Here is a 13,269-nt window from a genome sequence, read left to right on the forward strand (position 1 = left end):
TTGAATGTGCGAATTAATGAAATATTTGAGTCGGTCCAATTCTCGAGTTTCCGGCGCTTTGATTACGACCGACGCTTCGGATATCGTACTTTGCAAGGTTAATTCTTTTTGGTCAGACATGGCGGCGGTCACTAGCGCATCAGATAGCGGGAACGGTGATCGAAAGGGCAGCCTTTGTGGATCATTTATTTGTTCCCAGTGGCCGTATAAATCATCCCAGGCGCGCGAAGACATTTCAAAGACCTGGTGTGTGATTTTATTGCATAGAGCTACAGATATATCGAGCTCAGACGTAAAACCCGTAGTAACGAAAAGCTCGGATGAAAGTGAATACCGAGGGTTAACTTTCCGCTGAGTCGGATCAAATTTAGACATTTTAGTGGGCCCAGGAACGTTATCTACACAGCTTCGTTTAGACATGATGCTCGAGAAACGGTTTGTAGTGTACTGCCGATGGATGACGGGGATGAATCCCTTATATAGCGATAATAATTTGATGACGTAATCAGGATGATGTAATGGGTTGACTCAATGACTCACGCGATTAGTCAAATTTTGCGGTGTTATGTGTATAGCGACGCCCATATTGGTAAACCAAAGAGATAGAAATTCCACAAGTCCCATTAAAAGTAAAATCAACGCGATTAGTAATGCGTTTTTAGGATTGTTCGCGATAAGCCGACTAACGGGAGAGGCGGGGATAGAACCTTCCATACCGGAAGTTATCGTTAAACTAAATTTATCAATAAACCAAAAACGGGATTTAAACGTTATATATTTTATAAAAACGCAAATGACATACAAAGTATTAAAATAAACAAAAAACTAAAATAAACAAATGACTAAAATATACAAAAAGAAATATTGACAAATAACTAATATATAGAAAGGAATTATTTACAAATGAAAAATACAAACGAGAAATGAAAAAAATATATACAATAATTAAGAGGATCTATTCCACATAGTTTATGGGGCTACATAAAATTCTACGCGCAACAACATTCATTTATAACCATTTTTCAACAAAACGTTTGTCCCCAAAAAATATCTAACAGTTTGAAACGTCTTTTTTTTAAAAGTTTTTGAGCATATAACTCTTTTACCATGACCATCCTTCTACGCTTAAAAACAGCTGTGAAAACAATCGCTTTTTATAAACATTTCGGTGCACACTATTTTAACAATACCCGATTTGACGCGTCATGTTAAATTCAGGAGTCGCGCGTGGGTCTTAATTTGCATCGTAAAAAAGGTTAGGGTTGACACAAAAAAAGAGCCCCTAAACAATTTTCCCTTCAAAGAAAAAGACCGTAGGGGCCCACATTGTTCTATTAAGACTCGAGCGGCGTGGCCCCCAAAGGATTCCACCCTAAGGGTTTGGTGTCTAATAAAACAGCGGCTCGTAAAAAAAATTGGGCCCGCTCGGAGAACAAGAAGGGCACCGTCAAAAAGTTTTTTTTCGTATATTCATCCAGCTTTGTCAAAATAGTCAAAAGAGTTTTCTGCGGCTCTTTTGAAAAACAACATGTGTCAGCGATAAAAGGATGAACCGCCACCAAATTTATGGGGCTATCATTAAAGTAGCCATTGATCCATCCTTAAATTTAATAGGCTTAAAAAACATTGGGGCTCATCTTTTAGAAAACAATCGAGTTTTATATAATAGAGTTTCGACTTAACGACGTGATATTATTTTTATACAGCCTCAAAAGATACGTATAAATAGAGCCCTATCGGTCAAAGAAACTTCACTAATCAGCGGAATTCTCAAGTTGGAAGTCGTTTTCTTAGCACCTAGAAAAAATGGATAGCGAAAGCTTATGTTGGTTTCTAGACGATTTGGAGGTAAATAGACCCTGGTCCGTACCGCAACTACTGCAATTTTATTACGGAATATGTTTATTTTTAAATTTAGACCCGGGGTTTGCACCAAATAAGTTACCCGCAATCTTTAGCCGTCTGAGTTTTAAATTAATTTTGACGGTTATTGAAATTTTTGAAACTGTTCAAGCTATCCCCCACGTTCCAGAAGCGTGCCAAACGGTAGCCGAACTCCGATTATTTAATCAAGCATTACCGCCTCGGTTAGGCGAAATTATTGAAGCTAGATATAATAAGCGGGAAAAAGAATTACTCGAACTCGAGTGGGATGCCATGTTGGGTGCCGAATATGACGAACCTGTGTTGGACTACCTGAAGAGTAAGTTTTTTTCTCTCGTACCGAAAAATATCTAAGAAATTAAAATATATATTTATTTTTTATAGACGCCCCTGAAATTGTCCCGGTGGATGATGCTGAACCCCGTGAATCCGTCGAAATGGTGGACGAATATTTCAACGACCTACTTAACCAAAGCGGTTACGGGGAGGCGGAGGGAGATTTCCCAATTGTGGGGTATATTGATTTTGAGGACCCTAATTGCGTAATTTTGGGTCAGAATGAAAAACAGTTCCCGAACTTCAATATGACGGGAATTGAATTGGAAGCTGAAATATCTAATAATATAGCGGAAGGGCTTGCCAGGGTCACTGAACGGGTATTACGCGATGTAAACCCCGCTGACATGGTACAACTAGTAATCCGTAGTTCGGCGCTGGGTGCGGCGCATCCCGATATAACCATTTCATTTAGGAGACGTGACCAAATTGATATCGAGGCCCTTCTCGACGAGGTATCCGAATCTATATATTCAGATGAGGAAGAAGCGTTTTTCCTGGCACCCGTTAATTTAACTTTTTCCATTGTCCGTCTCCCCCAGGGCGGTGGCCGTACAAAACGGAAACGACTAGAGACCTTTGCCCTGTTTTCTAGAAATAGACGATCAATTGTCCGTATTGCGAACAGCGACTCAATCTGTCTCGCTAGAGCTCTTTGCGTCGGTGTGGCACTGTGTAAATATCAGAACGAGCCCGAAAACAAAAGACTAAAAACGGTCTATGAAACTTTGTCGCATTCCAAAGAAAACAATGTGGCTCAGCGAGCCGAGGCGCTCCTCCTATGCTCCAAATCGGGTGTCCGACCTAATAAAGAATGCGCGTCGCCCGAATCGATTAGAAAATTTAGAACGTATCTGAAAGAATACGATATTTTAATCTATCAAATTAAAAACAGCTGGCCGACCTTGGTGTACGATTCTAGAGTACGGGCAGGTATGGACAAAAAACGTATTGTACTTTTAAACGAGGGGGCGCATTTCAATCTAGTTAAAAATCTGGCACCCTTATTCGGGAAAGAAAAGTTTTGTTCAAAGTGTCTAGAGGGCTACAGACGAGATAGCACCCACGCGTGTTCAGACTATTGTTTCGCGTGTTGCAGGGCCCTAAAATGTACCGGAGATATAATAAAATGTCCCGACTGTTTACGTAAGTTTACGGGTGTCGATTGCTACGCTCATCATAAAATAAAATTAACCGGCGATAAATTATCATTATGCCAAAATTTATTTCATTGCACGGAATGTTCGATTCTAATCGATTTGACTAAACGCGACGGCCAGCTGCATTCGTGTACCGAACAGTATTGTACCGTTTGTCGTAAGTTTTCCCCCTCGGGACATCAATGTTACATCCAAGTAATAAAAGACCCGCGACACCCCCCACCACGTTTCGATTCCAACGGTCAGCCCACGCAAATGTGGATATTTTACGATTTTGAAACGGTCCAAACCAAACGGCACCCCGATAAGAAAAACTGTTATATTCATCAACCCATTTTATGCGTGTCGGAAACTTATTGTGTCGCGTGTGTTGATACCCCCGACGTAGCATGCAGATTTTGCGGCGTTCGCCAAAGACAATTTCTGGGTTCAGATTCCGCGCGAAACTTTTTCGAATATTTAAGAACACTGGCTCGGATAAGAAGAGTGACCGCGCTGGGACATAATGCCAGTAATTATGATACGCAACTCCTATTACAAGTTATAATGGAGAGTGCCGACTCGTTTGAGCCCGATCCGATAATAAATGGAACTCGCATCTTGCAACTGAAACTACACAATTTAACTCTATCGGATTCGTATAATTATATACCCATTCCTCTGTCGAAATTCGCGGATACGTTCGAGCTCGGCCGCGAATATACGAAAGATTTTTTCCCTCATTTTCTATTCAACGTAGTTGATAATAATTTTGACATTTACAAACCCGAACAAACAAACTACGTCTCGGAGAACTCGCTGCCCCCCTTGGAAGCTTACGGGGCCCAATATTTCACGGCGAAAGACCGCGAAAGTTTTAACAAATGGTACGCTCTCGAAACCGAAAAGAGTTCGGGGTTTAATTACCTCGAAACGTTAAAACTCTATTGTTCTAGAGATACCCACATATTAGCTAAGGGTTGTTTAAAGTTTATGAAACTATTTCAAGACTTGTGCGAAGTTAATCCGTTTAGCGTGGGTGTGACTATCGCGTCAGTGTGTAGTTACGTACTAAGGAAAAAATTTTTGGAGCCAGAAACGATTGGCATAATACCGGCTAATTTGTATCGGTTATCCGAGCCTCAATCCACCGAGGCTTTAGAATGGCTGGCTTGGGAAGCGCATGTCCGGAATGTTACCATCGTGTCAACGCTGAATGGTCGAGAACCGCGTGCTGGAAAAATTAAAATTGATGGTCTAATCGGTGAGAAAAACGCTCTACAATATCAGGGCTGTTGGTAAGTATTATTTTAAAAAGTTCGAAGAGACAAAATATAAACAGGTTTTTTTTCATTAAAGGTATCACGGCTGTAGGACTTGCTTCGGGGACTCTGTAAATAGGAACCAGCCATTATACGCTAACGCGAGCGATACCCTTAATACACGATTTTCCAACACGATGCGGACAACCAATAAACTTAAAGAAATGGGTTATACCGTCATTCAACAATGGGGGTGCGATTGGATTTTGGAAAAACAACAAAATCCAGCCATAAATGAATTTTTAAAAAATTCTAATTTTTCGGAAACTTTAACTGAACGTTTAGACCCGCGAGCCGCTTTTTTCGGGGGCAGAGTATCAGCCTTACGAACGTACTGTAACGTTGAAGGGACCGACGATAAAATATTCTACGTGGACATTTGCAGCCTGTACCCTTTTATAAACAAACGGTATTATATCGAAAAATATATATATATAACGAAAACAAATATTTAAGTGTGTTTTCCTTTTTATAGTGGCAAAGTCCCCGTTGGTCATCCGACAATTCTGCTCGGTAGCGATATTCCAGCCATTGACGATTTTGAGGGATTATTGTTATGTAACGTGCTCCCGCCAACCAATTTATTCCATCCTATTCTTCCGTATCGGACCGTTAACAAAAAGTTAACGTTTACCCTATGCCGGACGTGTGCCGATTTACGGTATCAGGGTGACTGCGAGCATTCTGACGACGAAAGAATGCTTAAAGGCGTTTGGGTAATCGACGAATTAAGATGGGCGGTAAATCGCGGATACAAAATTACAAAAAAAATTGAGGCCTGGTCATACACGGTGACGCAATACGATCCTGCAACGGACAGTGGAGGGATTTTTCGAGATTACGTTGACTGTTTCCTAAAAACCAAGGTGGAGGCGAGCGGATGGCCGTCAGATTGTCAGACCCCCGAAGCCCAGGCTGAATACATTGCGGCTTTCGAACGTCATGAAGGGGTCAAATTGGACCCAACCAAAGTCTCCAAAAACGAAGGTCTTCGAGCCATCTCGAAATTAATGCTGAATTCCATGTGGGGGTCTGTATGGATTTTATTACCCCCCCCCCCCCCCATTGGGGTTATAAATCATATTGGGTAGCGTGATAGATATTAAAACTTTTTTTTCCAGAAAACTCGGTCAGCGATCCATTGTGACCAAAACTGAAATCGTTCGCGAACCCAAAGTGTTCTTTGAACTGCTATCAAATCCGGAAATCAACGTAAAATCGGTTTTGACAGTCAACGATACGACTCTTCTAGTGAAATCAGCCCCCATCAAGGAAGCGGAAATCCCTCTAAAACATACAAATTGCGTGATTGCCGCTTATACAACCTGTCAAGCGAGATTAGTTTTATTAAAATATCTTGAAATAGTCGGAGAGAACGCGTTATATTTGGACACTGACGCCCTCCAGTACGTCTCGAAACAACCCCTTATAACTACGGGCCATTATTTGGGCGATATGGTCAGCGAGTTATCCGGTTATGGAAAAAATTCGTTTATTTACGAAGCCGCGTATGGCGGGCCAAAAAATTACTCGTTTTGGGTGAAAAATCCGGATACGGGCGAAAAATTTAACGTTACGAAAGTTAAAGGATTTCGAATTAATGTCGGTAATCAGCATATCATTAACGGCGAAAATTTAAAAACTATGCTAGGAGTGACTGACGAAGAAAAAAAAAATACCGGCGGCTTTTGCCGTGCCTCTGCCCAAACAAATACGTCGACTTCCGGATCATACGCTCGTTAGCGTCGACTTGGAAAAAGCGTATCGGCCCGTAATGGATAAAGTTCGGGTTTTATCGAATTACCGAACAGTTCCATTCGGATATAAAATACGCGCTTAAAAAAAAAACCTTCGCTCTTATGGGGGCGAGCCGCGGGTCGAGAGGCGCCGGTCTCCGCGAGTCGCCGTCTCGGCGTTCGAGAGAGAGAGAGAGAGAGGCGCGCGCGTTCTCTCTCTCGATCCGCTATCCGCGCGCGTCGGGGGTCACGAGGGGGGTGTGTCTCTAGCGCGCCGGCTGCTTTCCACGTGGCAAGGGGGTGTGTCACGGGAAAACGTGTTTTGTTATTGTCAAAAATAAAAATATTATATATAAAACAAAATGTCCATTTTATTTCATTCTGGTTTCAGCTACGCGGTGATAATGTACCCTTTTTATCACAGTTGTAACATCATACTTTGCGGGCCTAGCCAAAGTGGTAAGACATATTTCGTAGAAAAACTGATTAAACATTTAAAACAAATGTTTGAACCTCAAATTGAAGAAATCCACTGGTTTTACGGCGAGGATCAGCCAGGATACGATAAACTTAAAAAATATAACGTTATATTTCATAAGGGTTTACCCGATCCTGACTTATTTGACGGCTCGAAACGGATACTGGCGGTTTTAGACGATTTAATGGGGGCGGGTCAAAAGGGAGAAGTTGCCCAATTGTTCACCAAAGTCTCGCATCATCGTAATGTTAGCTTTATCTACATAAGTCAAAATTTATTTCATCAGGGTCGCGGGTGTCGCGAAATTTCCCTCAATGCGCACTACATACTTTTAACGAAAAATGTACGGGACAAAACACAGATTAATTGCTTGGCGCGCCAAATGGCCCCTGATAATTCCAACTTTGTTATCGAAGCGATTTCTGACGCGACTAAGGAACCAAACTCTTACGTATTGATCGACCTTCAGAAAGATTGCCCCGACTCACATCGGATCAGAACTAATATTTTCCCAGGCGAGCAAGTCTCGGTATACATTCCGAAATAATACTTTTTCCGAGGGTGGTTAGTTACCACACACCCCCCCAGCGAGTCGAATTCATTCGATGTACAATGTCTCGACGAGTCAGGTCGCAAAAACATCTGCTCGAATCGATCGGCAAATTAAAGGGCGTTAAGAGACGTAATATTTTAATTAACGCCAATAAAGAGTTGATCGAAGCAATATCTGATTGCGTGTATAATACTCTTATCGGGAATATACGTCTAACCACGCGGCAAAAACTACGATTAAAAATACACCGTAAAACGTTACGCAAAATTGCGCAGAAAAAATTGGGCTGGCAAACTAAAAAACGAATATTATTAAATCAAAAAGGTGCCGGATTTTTCTCGTTTCTTCTGCCTATTGTGTCGTCGCTCGTGGGAGCCCTAACAGGTTGAACATAAAAAATGTTAAGGTACTCGAAAAAAATGACTTTAGCGCCGATTACGCCACCCCATCAACAACTCAAACCGGATATTGACACGGAAATGGCGGATATTTTAAAAAGCGAAGCGCTCGATGACAGGACCAAGTGGAAGATATACGAAGAGATGCTACTAAAAAAGCACGCTCGAAATAAACCGATTGAAAATAACGATACGCCCAGTTACGAAACATTAGTCAATCTGTTCCCGCTAGGATACAGAGCGAGCGCCCGAGAGATATTTAATCATTTGATTTCGGACAGCGGTCGACTGCGGTGGGACAGCCAGGGGCAGATTTTATTAGACGGTGAAATACAAACGGATTCTGATATTGTTGATTTAGTATATTATCTAATAAGTCCCCACGCGCCGAGACCCCAGAGTTGGTCAAAATTTAATAACCTGGTGGGTAAACTACGGAAAATCACCCCTCAAGCCTTCCCCACCACCACCCCATTACCGTCTACTTCGTTCGTAACAGCTTCCGCCCCCCCGGGCCCCCATCTTTCGCTCGCCTCCTCCAAACGAAAGAAAACTTTGCCGTCAGCGGTCGGGCCTAATTCTTTCGCGACACCTCGACAGTCACCGAAACTTTGGTCGCCTACTATTAAGAACCGTTTACGTAAAAAAAAAACGCCGAGTGCCAAAATTTTGAAATGGGAGAGTTACCGATAAACGTAACGACTAGACTCGAAAAAATATATTTCGATTCTCGTAATCCAGCTAGCTACGGGGGTGTTGAAAAATTATACGATTCTGTCAAAGAGCTCGGAATATCTCGGGAGAATGTTGAAACGTTTTTGCAAACTCACGACGCCTATACGTTACATAGACCAGTTATTCGAAAATTCCAAAGACGAAAGATTCGTGTAGGAAACAGACTAGACCTCTATCAGACTGATTTGGCAGATATGCGGTCTTTAGCGAGCGACAATTCCGGATACACATTTATTCTTACTTGTATAGATTGCTTTTCGAGAGTGGCATTTGCCGTCCCCCTAAAACGTAAGACCGGCGCTGAGGTTGCCCGCGCCCTGAAAATAATTTTTAAAGAGCGGGGCAAGCCCCGCGCTATACAGTTCGACCGTGGGTTGGAGTACGTTAATTCGACTGTTTTAAAACTCCTAAAAGAGGAGGGCATTAGACATTACCATTCCGAAAATAGCGACGTTAAAGCCGCGATGGTAGAGCGTTTTAATAGGACCCTGAAACAGCGCATGTATCGTTTTTTTACTCATAAAAACACGCGACGCTATCTCGACGAGCTGCCCAATTTAATTCATTCGTATAACGCCAGTTATCATACGACAATTAAAATGGCTCCCTTCGATGTAAACGACAAAAATATTCTTCAAGTTTATCGAAATATTTACAAACCAGGGCAGTCTCAGCCAGCCGCCCTCAAGCCCCGAAAATGCCGTATCAAAGTCGGCGATTACGTAAGGATTACCCGAACTGCCAGACCGTTTTTAAAAGGATACAGCGATCAAAATTGGAGCGCCGAAATATTTAAAGTTGTTTTCAAGAATACTAAAAGACCTCTTCAATTTAAGCTCGTTGATTTGGCTGACGAACCCATCACGGGATATTTTTATTTCAAAGAAATTCAACGAGTTATAAAACCGGAAGAATATACAATTGACAAAGTATTAAAGAAGCGACGCTCAAAGGGTAAAGTCGAATATTTCGTTTCCTGGTTAGGGTATCCGGCTACATTCAATTCTTGGGTTTCTGCTAAAGATGTCCGAAGCCTTTTACCTAACGATACCCAGTAATTCAAATCTCGAGATATTTCCGAATAATACGGTAGCCTGTTTCACGATAAAATTACCCGAACCTATCGAATTAAAGGGGGGGGGGGTGGGAAGTTGCGTTGGTGGAAATATTGTACCCCTTTTCGTTTTACAACGTGTTGCCCTATGACAATTACGTCTATTTCCGCGTTAATCCCGCCCAACATGGGGGACAGTCTGACCCTAAAATGGTCGGGACGATGCGAGAAATCCCTCCGGGGCATTACTTGAGTATAGACCATTTACTTAAAGTAGTAAACGACACCGCGCTATGCACCGCCGCTAATGTGTGTCTTACCCACGATCCGCTGAACGGACACGTGGCGCTGGTTGGAAAAAATATTACCCCCTATGGCGTATTTATGAGTGACGGACTGAGCAACACGCTAGGATTTGAAAGAACTAAAACTATCGCGGGCAGAAGCGAGAACCCGGCTCGCTTAAATTTCCACATTCCGCCCCAAATCTTCGTTTATTCCGATATCGTCGCTGATCAAGTGGTGGGCTCGTCGCTCGTCAAATTGTTAAGAATAATAGCGGTTGACGAATCAGCCCGATTTGGTACTCATATCGAGAAAACGTACATTTCGCCGCATTACGTGCCCATTGAGAAGAAATACTTTGATACTATTCAAATAGATCTACGCGATGTTTATGGGAAACCAGCTCCTTTTGAGTTTGGCAATCTAACAGTAAAACTTCATTTGCGTCCAAGATGCCCTTAAGACACGTTCTTGAAAAAAGACGCTGCGTAGCGTGCCCGTACGCTCAATATTATGCCACTCAGGCGGGTGGCGCTATTCCCGACGTATACGTGGGATCGCCGTATCAGCGGGGGCACGGGCAATTCGGAAGCGGGTTTGGGAGTTTCTTCTCCGGCTTGTACAAGCTAGCGAAACCGTTTCTTTTACGGGGGGCGAAATTTTTGGGGGGCCAAGCCCTCTCCACGGGAAAACAAGTTTTGGCTGATGTCTCGACGGGGTCATCCATACGTGAAGCTACCAAACGGCGCCTCACAGAAAAGTACGATGATCTCAAACAACAATACGGGACTGGGAAACGTAAACGCAAAACTAAAACAATTAAGAAAAGACCAAAACGCGGTGGAAAAAAATCATTAGTAGGCAGGAAACGAGCTAGAAAGGTCGTTGATATTTTCTCCTAAAATTATGGGTCATTGCGAAGCGTTAAAAAGTGAACTTGATATTTTTCAATCCGCGCCTATCCAAACGTCAATTGAGGGAGGAAAATGGACCACCTTCAAACCCATCTCGTCGCTGCGAGGCGATACCGTCGAGTTTAATATTCCTGGAAGCGGGCACGAGTATATTGATTTACCGCTTACGTACCTACTTGTTAAAGCTAAAATCGTCGCCGATGACGCGGGCAAAAGTTTATTACCGTCGGATGTTGTAGGGGGGTGTAACAATTTTTTGCACACGCTATTTAATCACGCGGAAGTTTACCTTAACGGAACCTTACTGTCTCCGTCAGCTTGTTCGTACGCTTATCGGGCGTACATTGAAACTTTGTTAAATTTTGACAAGGGTGCCAAAGCGTCCCATTTAACAGGCGCGCTGTGGTACAAGGATACCCCCGGCGAAATGAATTCGGTCACTGCCAACGAGGGTTTTAAACAGCGGAAAGGATTCACGGATCAGTCGAAAGAAATAGATTTAATTGGTCCGCTGTTTCTTGACGCGCTCAATGTCGAAAAATATTTAATTAATGGCGTAGATTTACGTATTAAACTATCGCGAAGTAAAGCGAGTTTTGCGTTAATGGGTACGCCGAAGCCCGGGGTTGACTATAAAATTATCATTACGGACGCGAGCTTGTTGGTACGTCGAATACAAATTGCACCCAAAATACTTATCGCTCACGAAAACGCCTTGTCACGAGCAGCAGCAAAGTACGCTTTTACACGCACCGAAACAAAAATATTCACCATCAACTCGAATATCCGAAACACAGTTATTCCCAACGTATATTTGGGTACCCTCCCGGTTCGCTTGATTGTCGCGCTGGTGGATCACGAAGCCTACAATGGAACCCTGGCAAAAAACCCGTACGCTTTCGAACATCAAGATTTATCGAGTTTAGCTCTTTACGTGGATTCTGACGGTGTGGATTCGAAACCTATTACGCCAAACTACGACGCGGGACAATATATTCAAGCCTATCATACTTTATTCACGGGTAGCGGAATTCATTATAGAAACACCGGGATCGATATTTCCCGGGGAGATTATGCCGGGGGCTACGCTTTTTACGTCTTCGACATTTCAAACGACCATAGCGCGGGTGAGAGTCATTATTGGAACCCCTCCAGACAGGGACAGATGCGTTTGGAGCTTTCGTTCGCTAAACCAGTCCCGCAAACGTTAAGCTGCGTAGTTTTCGCCGAATTTCAAGCCAGCTTTAGCGTAGACAAAGATCGTAACGTTTCTATTGAAAACGTGTAATTATGCGCGGATCCGAGATTTTAAACATTTTGAGACGTACGCGCAATTTTATGGGCGTATTCGCTTCGGATTGTCTACCCGATAAGATTAATAGTTTTCCAGCGTCACTGGTTGTAAATCTGGACCCCCACGATGAACCCGGCAGCCATTGGGTCGCGATTTACCTTGATAAATTAAAACGGGCTTGGTATTTTGACTCTTTGGCGCTACGGCCCATTTTGCCAGCCATTAAACTTTTTTTAAAACAAAATTCGAGAAAAATCACGCCCACCAAGCGGCGACTTCAATCGACAACGAGCGTCATTTGCGGACATTATTGCGTGATTTATATACGTCACCGATCAAAACGTAGAAGTCACCAAAGCTTCTTTAAGGGTTTTTCACGAAGAGACGTCAACAATGATATAATGGCCACTAGAAAATTTAACAACCTGTTACGTCATCATAAACGGAGTATAAATTCCCGTCGCGCGACTATACCCCGTTTTTATTCCTAACTAAACCCTCAGTATCGTGTCGGTGGCATGGCGAGAATGGCCGTTGTCGAATTTGACTTTCTACTAGGAAAATCCGCCTCGCGCTCCGGCGGAGAGCCCCCCGACATTGTCGTGAAGGAACTAGCTATATCAACAGGATCGACCCCTCCCGCCGTTCAAGCTTGGACTTTCGAACAACCCTATCCAGTACAACAACTTCCGAACGCCATTAAAAGACAAAACGACTGGGTGTCTAGGAACCTTCACGGTATTTGCTGGACCGCGGGGTATCTCCCCTATTATAAACTACCCGCCTGCCTTATATCAGCGGTATCGAGTGCGGATATGATTTTTACAAAAGGAGACGTAAAGTGTAAATTTTTAGCCGATTATACTGAGACCGCCATATACGATTTGGAAACTTTTGACTGTCCCCGAGCTGCGACTTTTGATACGCCCCCGCCAGTAAAATGTCTATTCCGACATCAAACTCTAAACACCCGACAACCGTGTTCTTTGGAACGAAGTCTACTTTTCGCCGAATGGATTACCCAGAACCGCGCTGAAATAGACAGTCAATTACGATGTCCATTTTAATTTTTTTTTGTATCACACTATAATATTTTTTTGACTCGTAAAAGAAAAATAATTTTTGTAATATATCATCTTAT

General features: G+C 42.9%; 1 protein-coding gene across 1 annotated transcript; it reads left to right on the top strand.

Annotated features, from left to right (window-relative positions):
- Positions 1–1,813: 1,813 nt before the first annotated feature.
- LOC149925198 (uncharacterized) lies at positions 1,814–6,424 on the top strand. Its single transcript, XM_090161709.1, has 7 exons — positions 1,814–2,203; positions 2,269–3,070; positions 3,116–3,143; positions 4,269–4,657; positions 4,719–5,090; positions 5,157–5,711; positions 5,803–6,424. Exons 1-7 carry the CDS (start codon positions 2,158–2,160, stop codon positions 6,422–6,424), a joined length of 2,814 nt encoding a protein of 937 aa, XP_090017835.1. The 5' UTR covers positions 1,814–2,157.
- Positions 6,425–13,269: the final 6,845 nt, after the last annotated feature.

Source organism: Leiobunum rupestre, chromosome 10 (assembly GCF_980474605.1).
Source record: "Leiobunum rupestre chromosome 10, qqLeiRupe1.1.hap1, whole genome shotgun sequence".
NCBI lineage: Eukaryota > Metazoa > Arthropoda > Arachnida > Opiliones > Sclerosomatidae > Leiobunum > Leiobunum rupestre.

Bases quoted from the DNA above. Each gene is read 5' to 3' on its own strand.
- LOC149925198 (XM_090161709.1), top strand. From the start codon at position 2,158: ATGTTGGGTGCCGAATATGACGAACCTGTGTTGGACTACCTGAAGA. The intron at 2,204-2,268 runs GTAAGTTTTTTT...TATTTTTTATAG, and splicing joins TGTGTTGGACTACCTGAAGA to ACGCCCCTGAAATTGTCCCG. The intron at 3,071-3,115 runs GTATCTGAAAGA...AATTAAAAACAG, and splicing joins TCGATTAGAAAATTTAGAAC to CTGGCCGACCTTGGTGTACG.